Raw genomic sequence first — 17,161 nt, 5'->3', positions numbered from 1 at the left:
CGCGCGGTCCTAGTGTCCGCTCCGCCGGGCTCCCCACCCACCCGGCCGTCCCGCGGCTTCGGGGTCTGCACTCAGACAGGCTCTCCCCCTCCAGGAAGCAGGGTCTCCTCTTTATGCTCGGGAACAGAGGTCGAGGCCCCGCTACTCCCCGGGGGTGGGGTGGGGTGGAGCTCTGATGCTGGATGGGGCGGAGAGCCTCGGGGGACGGGCCGCGCCACAAAGATTCGCTTCTCCGGAGTCAACAGCTCGGCCTCGGGGGCCACGTGTCGCCCAGGGGCCCGGGGCTCCAGCTTCCAGGTGCTAGGCAGCTGAAGCCTGGCAACCAGATCCGGGGAGCCCAGCTGGGTGGGGAGGCCGGGCTGGGAACTGGGCCAGAGGAACCTCGTCCCGGGCCTCAGGCTGCGCCCACATTCCTCTCTCCACCGCGGCCCTGCAGCCCAGATGGAACCCAGCCCAGCCCTGGGGTGGCCGCCACCCCCAGCCCTCAAAAGACCACACTCTAGGCAGGCAGCTGATTTTTTATTGGCGCTACTTCATCTGGGAAACTAGTCTGGTCCAGCCAGCTACCCTTTCTCCCAACGTGCTTTGGGGGAATGGCATGGGGTGAGGGGCAACCTTCAGCAGGGATGTGCTCTGCAGTATACTGCAGCCCATGCACTCCCCCAGGGGAAGGGAGGCACTCAGAGATTGTGTAAACCCCTGCCTCAGGATATAGGCGTGGGGGCGGGTGGTAGCAGTCCCGGGACCTCCCTGCCCCAGGCAATGCAGGGGCTAGGCCTCTGGAATGGCCAGAACAGGCAGGCCCCAGCTTGCCTTACTCCAAAGCACTGAGCTGCTCTCCCAGTAGACACCAGCGACTTATTTTCTAACTGGGCTGGGGGAAGGGGCAGCGTCTAGGTGGAGCCACAGCTACCTCCAGCCTTTTTCTGCAGAGGCTCTGGAGACCTCCCTGCTTCCAAAAGTTACATCTGGCCTCCAACTCTAGCCAGGCTGAACCCTGGGGACATTGACCAAAGATAAGAAGGGGTGGGGAGGGGAAAGAGGGATGTTGGGGGAATAGGGTGGGTTGAGTTTTACATATCCAGGGCCAAAGGCAGAGCAGGGGCTTTACTGGTTCTTATACCCCATTGATGATACAATCCAGGGGGCTGGTCATGCCTGAGGCACCTGCACTTTTCAAGAACATTTACAGGAGAAGCAATATCAGGGTCGTCCAGAGGTGTATCCAGGTGCCTCAAGGGGGGACTGGCTCATCTGTGACTGCTGGAGAGCACAAAAGAGAAATCCCTGCAGCCTCCCAGAGGGCGATGCCTCCAGCAAGCCTCAGCTACTTCCACTCTCACTCCCACACTGGGCCCTGGACTCTGGACCCTGCCAGGCCAGAAATAGAGGTTCAAACTAAACTGGACTTGAGGGTTGGAGGAGAAAGAACACATTTGGGCCCTGGGGAGGAGCGGAGGCAGCCCTTCAGGCACGAGAAGCACCTACCCTTGCCCACCCCGGGGGCTCACTTTTGCCCAGCAGCTTCTGCTTTCATTTATCTGGGGGCTGAAAATGCTTTTAATAATTTGGGCTGTGACCACTGGGGATGGGAATGTGGGCAGGGGCCAGCTGGGTTAACCCTTGTGTGGGTGAGGGTGAAGTTATAACTCACGGCGGATAGCCAGGAGAGTGTTTCCATGGCAACAGGACACAGAAGTCACTGTGTAGGGGTGTGTCTCATCCAGCTGCACTGGCCTAGGGAGTCCAGCATCCTCATCCCTCCTTCCCAGTCGACCTCGGGCCCCTTTGCCCCAAGAGTACACTTCACTTTCTGCCAAAGAGAATCCCAAGGAGAGAAATGGAAGAAAGACATACCTTAGCAAGCAGCTAGCTTCCTAGATTGCCATACTGGCCCCAACATGGGGTTGCTGAGTTCAGTAGCCCTGAGCATAACCCCCCATTGCCCCTGGGTCTGCCCACACCTCTACCTGCCCCCACAGTGCCCACTAATCACCTGCCCCAATGGCCACAGTGAAGGCATCTCCACAGGCCACCATTGCTATCTTGATTCCCTGGAGGCCTTGGACTTGACAAGGTACCCGGCTGACCCGGCGAACGATGGTACCCAACTGCCCATGCTGATTGCTGCCAAATGTGTAGCAGTCACCAGAGGCTGTGGGGGAGGAGAGAGGAAAGGAAGGAAAGGGTGCCTCAACAGAGGGCCCAAGGAAGCCAAGGGAGTCCACCTTTGGCCTCCTGTGCCCAGGTCCTACTTACCAGTTACAGCAGCTGAATGAGCAGTGCCCAGGTCCACACTCAGCAGGGGCTCCCGGTCCAGGGGTGCAGAACCTAGTGGTGTGAAGCTCAGGGCCTCCTCCACCTGCTGGTGTGGGGCAGGCTCCTCCCCTAGGGAGAGATGGTCCAGGCCCAGCTTGTTGAACCTGAGGGCAGAGCCAGAAGCCAAGTCCAGCTGACACAGTTTATATAGATTGTCCTCCCCCCACCTATCTGGGCAGGAGCTGGTGCACCAGGGGACATATCTTACACTGGGTTGAACCCACAGAACACTCAAGCCCCCCTCAGTTCTAATCCCTGGTGGGAGGTAGGCAATGACAGACGGAGCACTGGCAGCTAAGGTGGGGGAGAGGGCGGGCTAGTCACTGTAGTGCACCCAGTTCACATACCTGTTGCTCCCACACGCCAGGGCTTGGCCGGGCACAGTGAGGATCATGGAGGAGTCAATGCCACATACAACCCGCTGGGCTTCCTGTCCTGGGGGCATGGGTACCTGCTGGGGGCAGCTGTGGGACTCCCTGGTGCCCAGTCCCAGCCGGCCTACAAGGAGAAACCGGCACTGGGCTAGTTTGAGCTTTAGGGTTAGTGATACTAGGATAAGGAAGACCCACAGTGCAGCATGAGTGAAGGCTGTTCCTGACTGAAATGCCCATCCTTGGCCCCTCCGCAGGTCAAAATTCTACTCCTCTTTTAAGGCCCTGTTCAGGTGCCACATCTGTCTTCTCCAGGTAGAGTCCCTTGCCATTCCTTGTGTTCCCACACCTCTGGACCTTGGGTGAGCCCTGATGCTGTCTGTCCTCTATCACGTTGGAGATGTGTCATCCTTCCCCCATCTAGACTGAGTCCTCCAGGAGGACAGGGACCCCATCTAAGTCATCCCTAGTTTCAATGCCCAGCCTGATGCCTGACCCAGCGAGGGTCACAACATATATTGCTGGATGAATGAAATCTCTCTCATTATATCATGACCACCCGAAGGAATCGACATCATGTTCATCTTGTCTCAGCACCCAGCACAAGGTGGGTACATAGTGGGTGTGCAATAAAGGTTTGTCGAGTGAATAAATGAATCAGAGAGAAAAGGAGGAGGAGAAAACAGGCCATAGGGTAGAAGATGGCTATGAAGAGGAACAAATCATGGCTGGGGGGTTCCAGAGGCTAGAACAGAGTGAAATCTTACCACCATCTCCGCGGCCCCAGGCAAATAGTTCTCGCTCAGTGGACAAGGCCAGCACATGAGACGCCCCACAGGCCACCTGCACCATCTCATAGCCCAGCAGGGCCTCCACAATGGTGGGCTAGAGAGAGGGGAAGCAAGGGCAGACTGGGCAAGGGGTCTGGACTAGCCACCTGGCCTCAGCATCCTCTGTAGGGATGAAGTGGGAGGCTGCAAATTCTCATGAGGTGGCTGTCTCTTTAACTCCCCCCCACACATATTGCAACCACTGGGGAAGCCTGGTCTTTCTGTACTTCCCCAGATGCTGCCCAGAACAGGTGCAGCCTGGGAGCCACAGGGACCTGTGGCTGCTGGGGATTCCCCTGCCCCCAACCTGGGTGTCAGCTCTCAAATGTGGGCTGCTTGCCCTCTCCCCACTTCCTCCTCCCCAATGTACACTCAAAACCCACCTGGCTGATATCATTGAGGCTGCCATGGCCTAGGCACCCATTGCTGCCACTGCCAAAGGTCATGATGATGCCTCGGTCTGGGAAGGGGAGCAGTGAGGAAAGGTAAAGGAAAGAGGTTAGGCTGTTTTTCCAGACAGACCAGTGCAACGTTGGATCAGAGGAGCAAGAAAAAGTTAGTTGGAGGCTAGGGCTGGAAGAATTGGATGGGGAGGGGGAAAGGACTGGGGTCTTTCTTCCCAAGTGTGTGACTTTGGACAAGTGTCAGCCTCTGAGTCTTAGTTTCTAGATCTGTCAAATGGGGATGATATAGCTGCCTTGTCAGGCCTACTGTGAGGGTAAGGGAGATCGGGTAAGTAAAGCACTCCCTGGAAGGTAAAAGCATTATTAAGTGAGCAGTTAGCAAATGATAGGCAAGGAAGGGAATTGCTCTGGGGGGGGTCTTCTTATAGCTGAGTCCCCACAGGGTAGTCCCCTGACCGGCTCACCAGTCAGGCAGGCCGTGAAGAGGTCCCCACAGGCCACGTGCTTGATAGTCACACCCGACTGGCCCTCCAGGAAACGGGAGACGAACTGGGGCTGCTGCTGCTCCACCGCCCCAGGGAGGAGGGCGCCCCCTCCAGCGCCTAGGGGCGGGGCCTGCGAGGGGACAGGGGAGGGCGTGGGCGGCGCCTGAGTGCTCAGCTCCTGACCCACGCCCCCCTCCATTCAGGCCCACCCGCCGCCTGCTCACCTCCCAAAGTATGAGGCGCCCGGAGCGCGTGACGCCAGCCTTCTGCGTGCGCCCCGCTGCCACCTGGACCACCTCTGTGTTGAGCATTGGCAGCCGCAGCGGCACACTGAGCCCGCCACCCCACGCGTACACCGATGACAGCGGCGGCGGAATGGCCGGCCGGGCAGGTCCCCGGGGGACACCTGCGGGGACAACTCATCAGGCCTATTAAATTGGTGGGATGGACTTCCCTGGTGGTCCAGTGGATAAGACTCCACGCTCCCAACGCAGGGGGGCCGGGTTCGATCTCTGGTCAGGGAACTAGATCCCGCATGCGTGCCGCAACTAAAAATCCCCACGTGCCGCAACAAAGATCCCCATATGCCGCAACTAAGACCGCGCACAGCCTAAATTAATTAATTAATTATTTTTAAAAAATAATAAATTGGTGGGAATGCCATGGTGTCCGTCGGAACCCCTGCGGTCGTCCCGACTTACCTCTGCAACGGCCACTGGTGGTCCTGCCCCCTGTGCTGCCGGGAGCCATGGGTGGCCCGGTGGCCAGGGGCTTCTCTGCCCTGCAGGACAGATGGGGGCCTCAGGACAAGGACCCTCCCTGGCAACCCCACACCCAGAAATGGTGGACTTGCCGAGAATGCCCCTCTCTGCCCCAGGCCTACTGTGCTCCCACGGGGTGCCCCACTGCTGCCCAGGGCCCCCTCCCTGCACCGGCCTCCGCATGCGGACGCTGCCCAGGTCGGTGTGGAGGTTGAGGAGCGCCCGGATGCAGAGGGGCTGCGCCATGATGTGGCTGAGCGGTGGCCGCTGTGCAGGCTCCAGGCTGAGCAGACTCAGAACCAGCTGGCGCAGCTCAGGGCTGTACCGGTCAGAGATGGGCGCAAAGGTGCCGCTCATGATCTTCAGCACCAGCGCTGGCAGGTTCTGTGAAGGCACCACGTGTGGGGTTGGCCAGAACCTCAGGCCAGGCTCTTAAACTGCAGCACCCCCAGCTCCAGCCCCAGCCCCTAGCCTGGTGGGGTGGTCACAGCCCTGCACTCAGAAGCCATCGGTCTGGTGAGGGGGCTCCCAGGATGATAGGGGAGCCAAACCCTGCTTTCAAGAACCTCTGATAGGGGAGCTGCAGCCATGTCAGCTGGCTGCATGTTGGGAAAACTCACGTCTTGCCCTTAGGAGGGTCCCTAATCTGATGGGAGAGCCCTACCCTCAGGAGCCCTCAGTTTAATGGGGGGACCCAAGCCCTACCCTAAGGGACCCATAGTCTTAGGGAAGCCACAGCCCTGGCCTGGGGTAATCTACCAGTCTGATGAGAGAGACATAAGTGAGCCACAAGAGAAGAAACACAGAAGTGGTTGGAGCCAAGGACTTCAGGAGATAGAGGTAGGGATTTCCCAGTTGTCCCCCTGGGGGGGACTTACTCACCGCAGCCTCAAAGGCCCTCTTGAGGCTGGCCAGCTCATATAGGACACAGCCCAGGGCCCAGATGTCACTCTTCTGGTTGTAGGGCTTGCCCTCACACAGTTCAGGGGAAATGTAGCATGGAGTACCCACCACCTGCAGGAGGGAAGCTGATATTACAGCCCCGGGTTGGGAGGACCAAGGCTCTGCCCAAAAGCCCACTTAGAGACAGCTTCTCCCCAAAGTAGGCAAAAGTGCTTCCTCCTGCAGGACCATCCAGCCAGGGACTAAGGGGCCAAGGTCTTGGGGGTGTGGGGCTGGGGACAGGGGTGCAAAGTAGACCTTGGCCCTCAAAACCTCCAGCACCCTTGAGGTCCCCTCCATGCCCAGGCACCGTGTAGGCCTTGCTCTTGCTGCTAAGGATCTTGGAGATGCCGAAGTCACCAATCTTGACGACCATGCGGTGTTTGTCTAGAAGGATGTTTTGGGTCTTGAGGTCCCGGTGCAGGATGAGGTGGGTGTGCACATGATGCAGCGCCAGCAGGATCTGCACAAAGAAGTGCAGGATGGTCTCCTCCTCCAGGAGGGAATTACAGCGCTTCTGGATGAACTCAGCCAGGGTGCCACCTGCAGCCGCAAGGAACTAGTCAAGATCCAGGCTTCTCCATGCTTGAGATTTTCCTTTTATGAAACTAAAGACCCAGACAGGGCAAGGGCCTGCCAGTGTCACACAACTGGGGTCAGAACCCTATACCTCTGACCCTCAGCCAAGCCCATTCCAAGGAGGGAAGCTGGCTGATCTGTGCCTGCCTGTCTCAGAGGTGAGAGGCCCTTGGAGCCAGGCCAGTGCAAGGAGGCTGGCCCACCTGGTGCATATTCCATGGCGATCATGAGAGCCTTGTCCTCCAGGAAGTTCTCGTAGTACTCAATGACATTGGGGTGGTTGAGCAGCTTGAGGACCTGGCACTCATTCTGGGCTGCCTGCCTCTCTTCCTTGGTCATCTGCTCCACTGGGATCTGCTTGATGATCACCAGCTTCTGGTCAGCCTTGCGAAGGCACAGATGAACAATCCTGAGGACATGGAGTACAGGAGTGGGTACCAGCTGAGCTTCCAGCCACATATCAGGCAGGGCAGACCTGGTGACTGGGAGTTTCTTAGGACAAGGGAATTGGCACCTAGACTAAGAAGTCATCTAAGTTAGTGCACAGAACACTGAGTTTAGGAATAGGGAGAACCGACCACAAGCTGTCTGAGACCTTGGGTAAGTCGTTTAACTTATCTGGGACTCAGTTTCACCACAGGCACAATGACTGTGCCTAATAAAGTTAGTCTTGGTCTCTGTAAGTCTGCATAGACTCTGGAGTTAACTGCCTGGATCAAATCCTGGCTCCTCCTCTTACTAGTTATCTGGTCTTAAATTATGTGACATCAGGATCTGGAAAATAGGATCGATCTCATAAGGTTGTTGAGAGGATCAAATGAGAAAATGCATGTACTGCACTTAGCACAGCGCCTGGCACATCAAAAATACTCAGTGAGTAGGAGCCATTCATTTTATTATTTTCTGCCAATTCTGTAGTCAGTGTTCATAAAAGCAGGGTTTTGTTCTTTCTCCTTCACCACTATAGCCCCAGTGCATAGCCTAGTGCATACCCCAGCACTTAGTAGGAGCTCAATAAGTATCTGTTGAATGATGGACTATCTAAATATCAACTGTATATCTCCAGCTCAGACCTCTCCTCTGAGCCTCAGACTTACATATTCAACTACCTGCTTTGCATCTCTACCTGAATGGCTGGCAAGCATCCTGAATTTTAACAAATACAAAACTCTTGATTCCTGCCCTTGAAACCTTTCCTTCCTCAGTTTCTTCCATCTCAGTAAATGACACCACCATCCCCCAGTTATTAAAGTCCCCCAGTTAGTAAAGTCAGACACCTGAAAATCATGCCAGAATCTTTCCTCTATCTCACACTAACATCAGTAAATCTTGTTTCTACTACCTCCAAAATACTGGGAACCCACCCATTTCTCTGTGTCTTCTGCTGTAACCCTTGGCCAAATTATCATTTCTTGCCTAAAATACTGCACTAGACTTCAAATGGTCCCTTTCACTCTTGTCACCCTCCAATCTAAATTCTACACAGCAGCCAGAGTGACATTTTAAAAGTGCAAATCATATCAAGACCATTCCTTTGCTTAAACCTCCTTTCCTTTACACTGCAAAAAATTCAACTTCTTTACCTCAGCCTACAAGGCCGTAATTTGGTTCCCACCCTCTGTGACAATCACGTTTTATTCCACTGGTTACCTTGCCCACTACATTCCAACTACATTAGTCTTTTTCTCAGTTCTTTGAATACTCTGAATTCTTTCCCACGTGAGGACCTTAGCATAAGCTGTTTCCTCCGCCTGAGAAGCTCTGCCTTTTTCAGACTACATACTGGTCCTCATTCCTCAAGTCTTGGTTTGAAACTTCACCTCTCAGAGAAATTTTCCCTGACCATTCTAAATGAATACTCCCTGGTGTTGTACTCTATTCTCGCCGTTTGTTAATCACTGCTTTAACAATGTCCTGTTTATTGTATAATTTTCCGATCGTCTGTAAGCTCCGAGAGGGAAAGGAGCACGCCTGTTTGGTCTTAACTGTATACCCAGTATCGAAAGCCTGACGTGTATAGTTGCTGCTCAACATTTGTTGAATGAATGAGTCAGGATCAAAGAACAAACTCTGCGGGGGGCCGCAAAGGCTGGCCGGGGGCGTGACCTCCTTGGAGGCGGAGTTTCCCAACCAGGACTAGGACAGGAAGCCTGGGCAGGGCTTCCCGGATTAGGCGCTCACGCATCGGGGCGGGGCTAAACGGGGAGAGATTTTGCTGTCGGAGTTGGGGCTTATTTTCCCTCTCCCCGAGCAATTGCCTCCCCCAGAGCCCTGGCTCACCCGAAGGCACCTCTGCCCACCACTCGGATCCGCTCGTACTTCTCCATCTCATTTCTCAGAGTCACATTTCCGGAACCCCCAATCTCAGACACAGCGCGTGCGCGGGCCCGCCCTCTCTAGAACCACGCCCCCTGCACTGCAAGATAATTGAGGGGGCGGAGCTAGTGGAGCTAGGTGTTGGTTCAGCCTCTCATTTGTCTCCGCTAATTTGCACCATCCCTGCAGTCCGGATCCGCAGTCGCCCTCCCAGGGTGCAAGGAATGGGGCGATATGCCATTTCTTGGCACGCCCCGCAAAAGCCAGCACCATACCAGCTACTTCCTACATACGTGGCCGCATCCGGCCCTCGCAAAGCTTCCTTAGACCGGAGGGGTTCCCAGCGCAGGCCGAGTGAGGGTGGGAAGAAAGGACCGATCTCTCTCTGCCCCACTCTTTGGCCACTAGTGACGCTGTTTCCGAAGCAGAGGGCAGATTCTCATTGACACGCAAACGATAAACACTACCAAAACTGAACCGAGTCGGCGCTCTTGGTCTGTGGGGCAGGGTGCCGGATTAGTTTCGTGTTTGCCTAGGGAGGGACCGGGGAAACCCCGATCTGTGCAAGTTGATTCACCTAGGGAGGACGTGACGCGGTCTCCGGGCTGTCCCGACTAGTGAGCTAGTGAGCACTGCGCTCGTCAACACCCTCAACTCCCCAACGCACACATACAACGCTGCCGCTGCTGCAGAGTAATCTGCCTTCAGTTCTCAACTAGAGAGAACCTCCTTGGGGGAAGATGAGAAGGAAGTGGACTACTACCTGAAAGCGTCGGGGAGAGGGGGAAAGACCCTTGTTCGGCTCATATGGGTTCAAGGCTTCTGCCCAGAGGTAGGGGGTCGGTTAGTACAATTGTCTAAGATCTTGACCAGAAGTGAGCTTAATTCCAGGTCGCTCCCTGGCGCTTTCTGCCCTTCACGAGTTCCATAAAAGCTCAGTTTAGGGAGCAGGAAGGATGGTGATTAGCTAAGGGATGGCATCCCTATTTCTGAGTGGGCGAGGAACGTGAGGAAAGAGGTGTTTATCTTCAGCTCCCACCCTGCCCCTTGAAAGGGTGCCCAAACCTACCCACATGGAATGACTGCTGGAAGGGCCCCTCATGAGGGCCCCTCAGTCTGGCTCAGGCCGCTGTGGCTGTCGGACAAAGCTGCCCTGTGAGCAAAGGGGAGAGCAGAGGGGAAGGCCGCTCAGCCGGGACACTCCGTGCTCTCACCTAGAAACCGATCGGGCCTTGGTTGACCAAGGAGTCCCAGAGGGGTTAATGTGTAACCTTGGAGCCATCAGGGGAGGCAGAACAAACACCCAAACCGCTTTGCGCCTCGGGTTTCTGGCTTTTCCTCCCTCTCGCAGCACCTCCACCACCTGCCCCCCCGCCCCCGCCCCCGCCCCCGCCCCCACTACTCCTTTCTCCTTTACCCCCGCCCCCGCCTCTCCGCCGCCCTTCAGTTTGCCTGGTTCCTTCGCCGGCGGGAGGGGATCCCGCGCCACGGTGAGGACAGGCTGACACCTAGTGGTCTCGAGCTGCAACTGCTCCAGGCCACTGGCCTGCGGAGTGAGAGTCACCCCAGCGGCCTGGGCAAATCGGCCGTCTTCCCCGCCCCAGCCTCCAGGGAGCAGGGAGGAGAGAGCTGGGACTGTCTGAGGGAGGATTGTGACTGCCGCGCGGCCCCAGGAACCCAAGAGCCGGATGGGAGGATGGGTGATGAGTTAGTCGACAGTTTCTAGGCACCGACTCGGTGCGGGACGAGGTGGAGGCAGGTAAACGTGTTCGTCTTGCGCTCGAAGAAGCTAGTGATCCAGTGGAACAAGGTCCGGGCGGAGATCACAGTCCGAAGCGGGGCACCGGCTGGTCCCCAGAACCAGGGATTAAGGACGTGGGTTGTGACGGGCCTCGCTTAGTTCTGCCCACAGAGGAGTTGAGGGCGGGGAGAGAGAGTTCTCTCAGTACCCGCCCAGGCAGGGGGAGCCGGGACCCCTGGGGGAAGTGGGCATGCGGGTTAACGAGGCCAAGCGAGCGAAGTGGGGCTCCGTCGGCAGTCGGGAGCTGCCAGCGAGGGGTGGCTCGATGGCAGCGCCCCCAGGACAGCCCATTTTGCCCGAAGTCCGCGGGAGCCTGGAGGCGCCTGGGGGGGCCCCGGGAAATGGGGCTCGCGCCCTCCGCGCTGCAGAGGCGCCGGAGGGGCGGGGACAAGCGGGCGGGGCGGGGCGGGGCGGGGCGGGGGCGGGGGCAGAGGCCGGCGGGGAGGGCACTGGAGGAGCGAAGGGGCCTAGAGGTCTCCACCGAAACCGTGTGTGTGAGGCCGGCGGCCGGCAGGAGAGGCGTCCGGGGTGGACTGGCCGGAGAGGGAGCACCTTTCCCGAACGGCCGGAGGAGGCCACCTAGAGGGCGGACAGACAGAGGCAGGGAGGGCCAGCATGCCCCCAATGCTGTTCCCCGCCCTGCCGCTGCTCCTGGGCGCCACGCTGACCTTCCGGGCGCTCCGGCACGCGCTCTGTCGCCTGCCCCTGCCTGCGCACGTGCGCGCCGACCCCCTGCGCACCTGGCGCTGGCACAACCTTCTCGTCTCCTTCGCCCATTCCATTGTGTCAGGGATCTGGGCGCTGCTGTGGTGAGTGAAGGACTGGGGGAGTGAAGGTGGCTAGGGGATCCCGCATTACTCTTTCCATCACTCACCGGCGGGCTAAGGCCCAGGCAGTCTCACCCGATTCCCGGTTTAAAATGCTGTCCAATCAGGAGCGGCAGCAGCGCCAGGGGAGGGGGGGGGGGGTGGTTCTCACCTGGGAAACAGGAGACACCTGGGTTTCAGCCGAGCCCCTCCTGGCTCCCCCGTCAGCCAATAGCGCCAGCCCAGACCCTCCGGGGACTGGCAAGGGTAATGGGGGTGGGGGGAGAGTTGTGGGTCCCTGGGGATACTGAGATGAGAGCCTGCCTTTTCCCTTCCCTTCCAGTATATGGCAGACCCCTGAGATGCTGGTGGACGTTGAGAGCGCATGGTCGCTTTCTGGCTATCTGCTTGTTTGCTTTTCCGCAGGTAGGTCTTCCCCAGGAAGCATTAAAAAGGGGGGACAGGGATAAGCTTCTTGTTCAGTACCATTTATGACCTCTTCCCCCAACCCTCCGCCAGGGTACTTCATCCACGACACGCTGGATATTGTGGTTAGCCATCAGGCACGAGCTTCTTGGGAATACCTCGTCCACCACGTCATGGTGAGAAGCAGGGGATGTGGTATAGGCCTGGTGCTAGCAACCTAGTCTCAGCTGTCTTTCTGAACCTGGGAGGTAAAGACCATCTTTTCTTAACCCCATCCCCACCCTGTGTCCCACATCTCATGCTAGAATGCTGAGGGCTGGCAGTCTCTGGGCCCTTGCTTCACTATTTGAGGCCAGCAATCATGGCCTCGCCTTCTTAGACTGGAAACTCCACCCAGAGAGAGAATATGTGGGCAGGGATCAAAATTTAATCTTTTTGAATCCACTATAAACTATATTTCAGAAAGAAGCAAATAAGGGAAGATTTCCTACCCCTCACTCTGGTAGCCTTGTTATTTCCACCAACTTCCAGGAAAGCCTTGACATCTGGGTTCCCTAACCCATTCTCTTCCTTGCCTTGTAGGCTATGGGTGCCTTCTTTTCAGGCATCTTTTGGAGCAGATTTGTTGGTGGGGGCGTCCTAACACTGCTGGTGGAGGTCAGCAACATCTTTCTCACAATACGCATGATGATGAAGATCAATAATGCCCAGGACCTCCTCCTCTATCGAGTCAACAAATACATCAACTTGTTCATGTACTTTCTCTTCCGCCTGGCCCCTCAGGCCTACCTCACCCATTCCTTCCTGCGTTACGCCGGCCAGAGGAACCTGGGGACCTTTCTGCTGGGCATACTGCTTATGCTGGATGTCATGATCCTCATCTACTTTTCCCGCCTCCTCCGCTCTGACTTCTGCCCCCAAGGTGTCCCCAGCCGGCAACACAAAGACAAGTTCTTGATTGAGTGAAAAGCGCAGTTAGGGACTTGTGGCAAGAACAGCAAACACAGCCAAGAACACCCTCACAGGGACTGAGAAGAGACTTAGCCCCTTGCCTGAGCTGTCCTCTGGGGCCAGCCACTCCACCTTTCAAACCTGCACCCACTATTGAAAACACTAATGAAAGCACTCTTCTGAAGTCCTTGTCCTTCCTTGGGCAAGGGGTGAGGGAAGCAGACAGACCGGTTGGACATGGTAGATGGCTATGGGCACAAGGTGCTACCGGAAAGCCAGCCAACCCACACTGCCCTGAAATGGATGCTAATGAAAACTCTGGATATTGGTTTCATACAAAGCCTCTTCCAGAGATAAAGGAAGGGGTTCTTGCAAAGCCTCTTGCTTGGTCTCTTACCTCATGATGGAGGCCAAGCTGTAGTTGTCCTACGACAACCAACTCTAGTCTGGGTCACAAATATCTGTTACAGGTATGGTGAGGTGATAGGGCTGAGTGTTCCAACAGGTTAAGGAGACCAAGAGTCTTGCCCAAGCCCTGTTACTTAGGTGTGTATATACCACAGTATGGCCTCCCACCCAGAAATCAACATAAAGAAAAGAAGCATACATATAGTGAAAACTTTTATATTTAGAATTAGTCAGCTGGACTCAGTTTAGATGATCCCAATCTGAAAAACAAAAGGGAGCTTTGTTACTGGGAGTTGAAATGTGAATATTAAGAGGGAAATGTCAAAGTTAAAAAGCAAATTGAGGGCACATGGTGAGGGGTAGGGCCTATTAAAGAAGGGGCGCAGTCAGTCAGTCGAAACTAATCACCGAAGTCAGGGTTTGGTCACTACAGACACATCATTTGCACCCAGGAAGGGGGAGGTGTTAAGGAGTTTGTAGCAAAGGAAGCTTACTTTGTTGGCAACATCCAAAGCGTCATAGTCAGGAGCCAGTCGAACATATGCCTTCTTCTCTCCATCAGGCCTAGGGTGGAGAAGGAAGCCTTAGTCCCTACTGCCCTCACTGCCCCCATGCCCTTCCTTCCTCCCCAGTCTTCTGGCGTATTGGTGGTTCCTTTGTTCATGTCATTTCCCCCCCCCCCAAATAGTGATTTTTCCATCATTTGCGCAGAGGGGGTCAGGGAAGCCACTAAGCCACAAATGAAGCCAATTCCATTTTATGGGAAACACCACAGGCATTCTGACAATAACTGTATCTTACTCTAGGGTCTGCTTCTGTCTAGAGGTAGGGATCAAGAAAATGAGCACCAACCCCTTAAGTCCTAGAGGCAGGACAGCTGATGTTTCCTCAGAAGTCCATACTCCATACAAGGGACTGCAATTACAGCAGGGGCTGCTCACTGGGAAGTCTACTTCTGATCCCAAAAGCAGCATCAAGGAATTTCATACCATTCAGGTTTCCTGGCTTCTGACAAGAGGCCCAGAGGCCCCGGGCTCCTCCCCATCCCACAGGACTCCACTCACCTGATCAGGGTGTTGACCTTAGCCACATCAATGTCATAGAGCTTCTTCACAGCCTGTTTAATTTGGTGCTTGTTGGCTTTGACATCCACAATGAACACCAGTGTGTTGTTGTCTTCTATTTTCTTCATGGCTGACTCGGTGGTGAGGGGGAACTTGATGATGGCATAGTGGTCAAGCCTGGGAGAAAGGCAAAATGGGGTCAACTGGCTTGGGCCCAGTAAAATAAAGAATGGGCCCTCTTTTGGAGCCCAAGTGCATCAGACAATGAGGTAGCAATCATTTGCGTCAGACTTTGGTCGCTGAACAGTGTCATCACATGCACCCTGAAACTTAGGGACCTGGAGCCTCAGCTTGGGGACATCTCAAGGGCTTTCACCCTTTAAGTGATTAAAGAATCATTTTTGAGTTCCAACCTTCTTCATTCTTTTACCTGACCTCAACATTTCTGAAGAGCAAATTTCTAGAAGAAATTTGAGACTTTAGAGGTTAGACAACTTAACCCCAGAGCATAAAGTTAAGACTATGGAATCTAGAAACTCAGGCTAGGGTTCCAAAGAATGTTGGTGCTTCACTATGAGGCTGAATTGACTGTTTTGCCCCCTTTGGTTGCTGAAAACTGGCTTACAAGCCATCAATTCTTGAAAGCAACTTTTTATTTACAGCTCAGGTTAAAGTTACAGTGGCCATCTAACACAGCTTTCCCCCTGAAATTTGGAGAAGAAAGGCTCTATTTGCCTGGGTACACCATCCTCTTTTGAAAGTAGAGATCAGATCTCAACCTCTCATCACACTAAATTCTAGGTCCAAATGGCAGTAAAAAGTCTGTCAAGTCCATTTCTCCGTGGACACAATCCACTCTCCTGCCTTTTTCTTAGGAAGCAGTGGGAGGACCCACTGGTGGTAACCACTACCATGGCTCTACTCTAAACTGTGCTCCCTAAGGTCAGTCGTTACCACTAGAGACACCGAAACACTCAAGTACCCTAACCTTTTCCACTCACTCCCCCAACCATTCCTTGACTGTAAACATTTGGGAAAGTGAATGAAAAGAAGTTGCCATACACTGCTACAGGTCTTCACTGTCCAATACAGATGAATGAATCTCATCAATCTAGAATCATCCCACATCCTCACCTTCGAGGACTATTCCCCACAGCAAAGATTTAAAAAAAGTGCAACGAGGAGCAACCTAAACCTGGAACCCCCAAACAAAGAACATCTAAGTCCCACTTTATACTCACAAGAAAGTAGACTGCATATGAAACAATGATTAACCTAACAATTCGCTAATCTTGACAGTGACTCTGGGTTGTTTTAAACAATTCCTGCTAATATGCTAAACACGCCTCCTTTCGTTCTTAAACAGGGCATTATTCTCCTCATACTTCCTTTAGAGAAGCACACTAGGTACCAACGTGGTTTTGAGAAGCCATGCTCTAGGTTTGGTAAATTTCCAAATTACCAATGGAGGATATCCAAACATCTTTTCAAGGGTACGGGGCAGTACTGACTTGTTTCTCCTAGGGGCGCTCTTCCGAGGATATTTGGGCTGCCTCCTGAGCCGCAGTGTTTTGGGCCGTCGGAAGGTGGGTGACGTCCGGATCTTCTTTTTTTTGTGGCTGTGTACGCCTTTCAACACTGCTTTCTTGGCCTTCAAAGCCTTTGCTTTGGCTTCGGCTTTCGGAGGGGCAGGGACTGAGAGAAGGAAAGAAAACGAGGGTGCGGGATTCAGAAATCAATCACTTCTGGCCTCAAGACCCATAGTGGGCGCCCGAGGCCACACGTGCATCAGTGGTTCCTTTGAAGACATCACAAGTCTCAGGAGTTTAAAATTTTTCCATCATATGCACGATTCTAGGGGGAACTTGGGATACGATGAGAAAGAAACTAGCAATGACCAAACGCTTGACACTTGCTAAAAATGTGAACTAGTAATTTTATGTACAACATCGTCCAGCCATCGGCGGACAGTATATAGCCCCATTTAACATGGCGATAAAAGGGAAGATGAGAGTACCGATTCCTTACAGGTCTAGAGACATGGAGCGCCCCAGAGCCGACTGTCTGGCTGTCCCCCGCAGGTGGTACCGGCCGGGCTTGCCTCCCCAACACCCTTCACTGAAGCCCAGACCATGCGGCTGGGCCCACGCGCTCCTCAGCGTTGCCAAAACTCGAGGAGCGGCCCCACAGCAGACACCGCAAGGCCTGGCCCAGCCATCATCCTCTCAGTTCATTCACTCTGCGGGGACCCCAGGCCAGCCAGCTGTGTATCCCCAACCCCGGCACACACCTTCCTTCTTCGCTTTCGGCGCCATCTTCGTGAAAAAGGCTTCCGAGACTTGTTCCCACGGGCTTATAGAGTCAAGTCTCACAGAAGACTCGCGATACTTTTTACTTAAAGCTGATTGGATACTCTGCAGCGCGGCGCCCGCCGGGAATGGTAGTTAGATTTTATTTCCTCGCGAGAGGGATTAAACTAGCACCACCCCTCCGTTTGTTTGACCCTAAAGCTTCATGGGGGTTGTAGTTTTTTGGAGACGCGTGTTTATTTTATGTGGCGGGTGGATGGTGTAGCCTGCGGCTGCACGGGACTGAACGCTTCACATCTTGAGCAACTTTAGGGAGGAGGATTACAAGATTGCAGTTCCACTGCAAACTGGAATTAATATACTGTAGTTAGATTGACTCAGGTAGAGTG

At 54.7% G+C, this 17,161-nt stretch overlaps 3 protein-coding genes across 9 annotated transcripts; 1 reads left to right on the top strand and 2 right to left on the bottom strand.

Moving 5' to 3' along the window:
- Nucleotides 1-155: 155 nt before the first annotated feature.
- Nucleotides 156-11,772, bottom strand: NEK8 (NIMA related kinase 8). Of its 5 annotated transcripts, none has more exons than XM_082372719.1 (16): nt 11,683-11,772; nt 10,077-10,160; nt 6,895-7,100; nt 6,423-6,655; nt 6,053-6,184; nt 5,346-5,554; nt 5,111-5,190; nt 4,634-4,815; nt 4,389-4,539; nt 3,904-3,980; nt 3,458-3,575; nt 2,667-2,817; nt 2,260-2,423; nt 1,997-2,155; nt 1,655-1,813; nt 158-1,263 (listed from the first exon to the last, which is right to left on the bottom strand). In XM_082372719.1, the coding sequence occupies exons 3-16, from the start codon at nt 7,028-7,030 to the stop codon at nt 1,235-1,237; spliced, it is 1,980 nt and encodes a 659-aa protein (XP_082228845.1). In that variant the 5' UTR covers nt 7,031-7,100; nt 10,077-10,160; nt 11,683-11,772; the 3' UTR covers nt 158-1,234. The 5 variants fall into 5 exon arrangements, with proteins under 5 accessions (XP_082228843.1, XP_082228847.1, XP_082228845.1 ...); XM_082372718.1 differs by lacking the exon at nt 11,683-11,772 and adding an exon at nt 10,460-10,577; XM_082372717.1 differs by lacking the exons at nt 10,077-10,160; nt 11,683-11,772 and adding an exon at nt 8,972-9,107 and having other exon boundaries at nt 156-1,260.
- Nucleotides 9,502-13,452, top strand: TLCD1 (TLC domain containing 1). Of its 3 annotated transcripts, none has more exons than XM_082372763.1 (4): nt 9,502-9,632; nt 11,958-12,040; nt 12,134-12,216; nt 12,623-13,452. In XM_082372763.1, the coding sequence occupies exons 2-4, from the start codon at nt 11,977-11,979 to the stop codon at nt 13,004-13,006; spliced, it is 531 nt and encodes a 176-aa protein (XP_082228889.1). In that variant the 5' UTR covers nt 9,502-9,632; nt 11,958-11,976; the 3' UTR covers nt 13,007-13,452. The 3 variants fall into 3 exon arrangements, with proteins under 3 accessions (XP_082228889.1, XP_082228888.1, XP_082228887.1); XM_082372762.1 differs by lacking the exon at nt 9,502-9,632 and adding an exon at nt 10,636-10,766; XM_082372761.1 differs by lacking the exon at nt 9,502-9,632 and adding an exon at nt 11,243-11,617.
- Nucleotides 13,453-13,599: 147 nt separating this feature from the next.
- On the bottom strand, nt 13,600-16,892 carry RPL23A (ribosomal protein L23a). The gene is made up of 5 exons (XM_082372770.1): nt 16,754-16,892; nt 15,975-16,158; nt 14,464-14,640; nt 13,894-13,963; nt 13,600-13,659 (listed from the first exon to the last, which is right to left on the bottom strand). Exons 1-5 carry the CDS (start codon nt 16,776-16,778, stop codon nt 13,645-13,647), a joined length of 471 nt encoding a protein of 156 aa, XP_082228896.1. The 5' UTR covers nt 16,779-16,892; the 3' UTR covers nt 13,600-13,644.
- Between the last annotated feature and the right edge of the window lie 269 nt (nt 16,893-17,161).

Source organism: Balaenoptera borealis (assembly GCF_965194805.1).
Source record: "Balaenoptera borealis genome assembly, chromosome: 20".
Lineage (NCBI taxonomy): Eukaryota > Metazoa > Chordata > Mammalia > Artiodactyla > Balaenopteridae > Balaenoptera > Balaenoptera borealis.
This window is presented reverse-complemented; position numbering and strand designations above follow the sequence as displayed.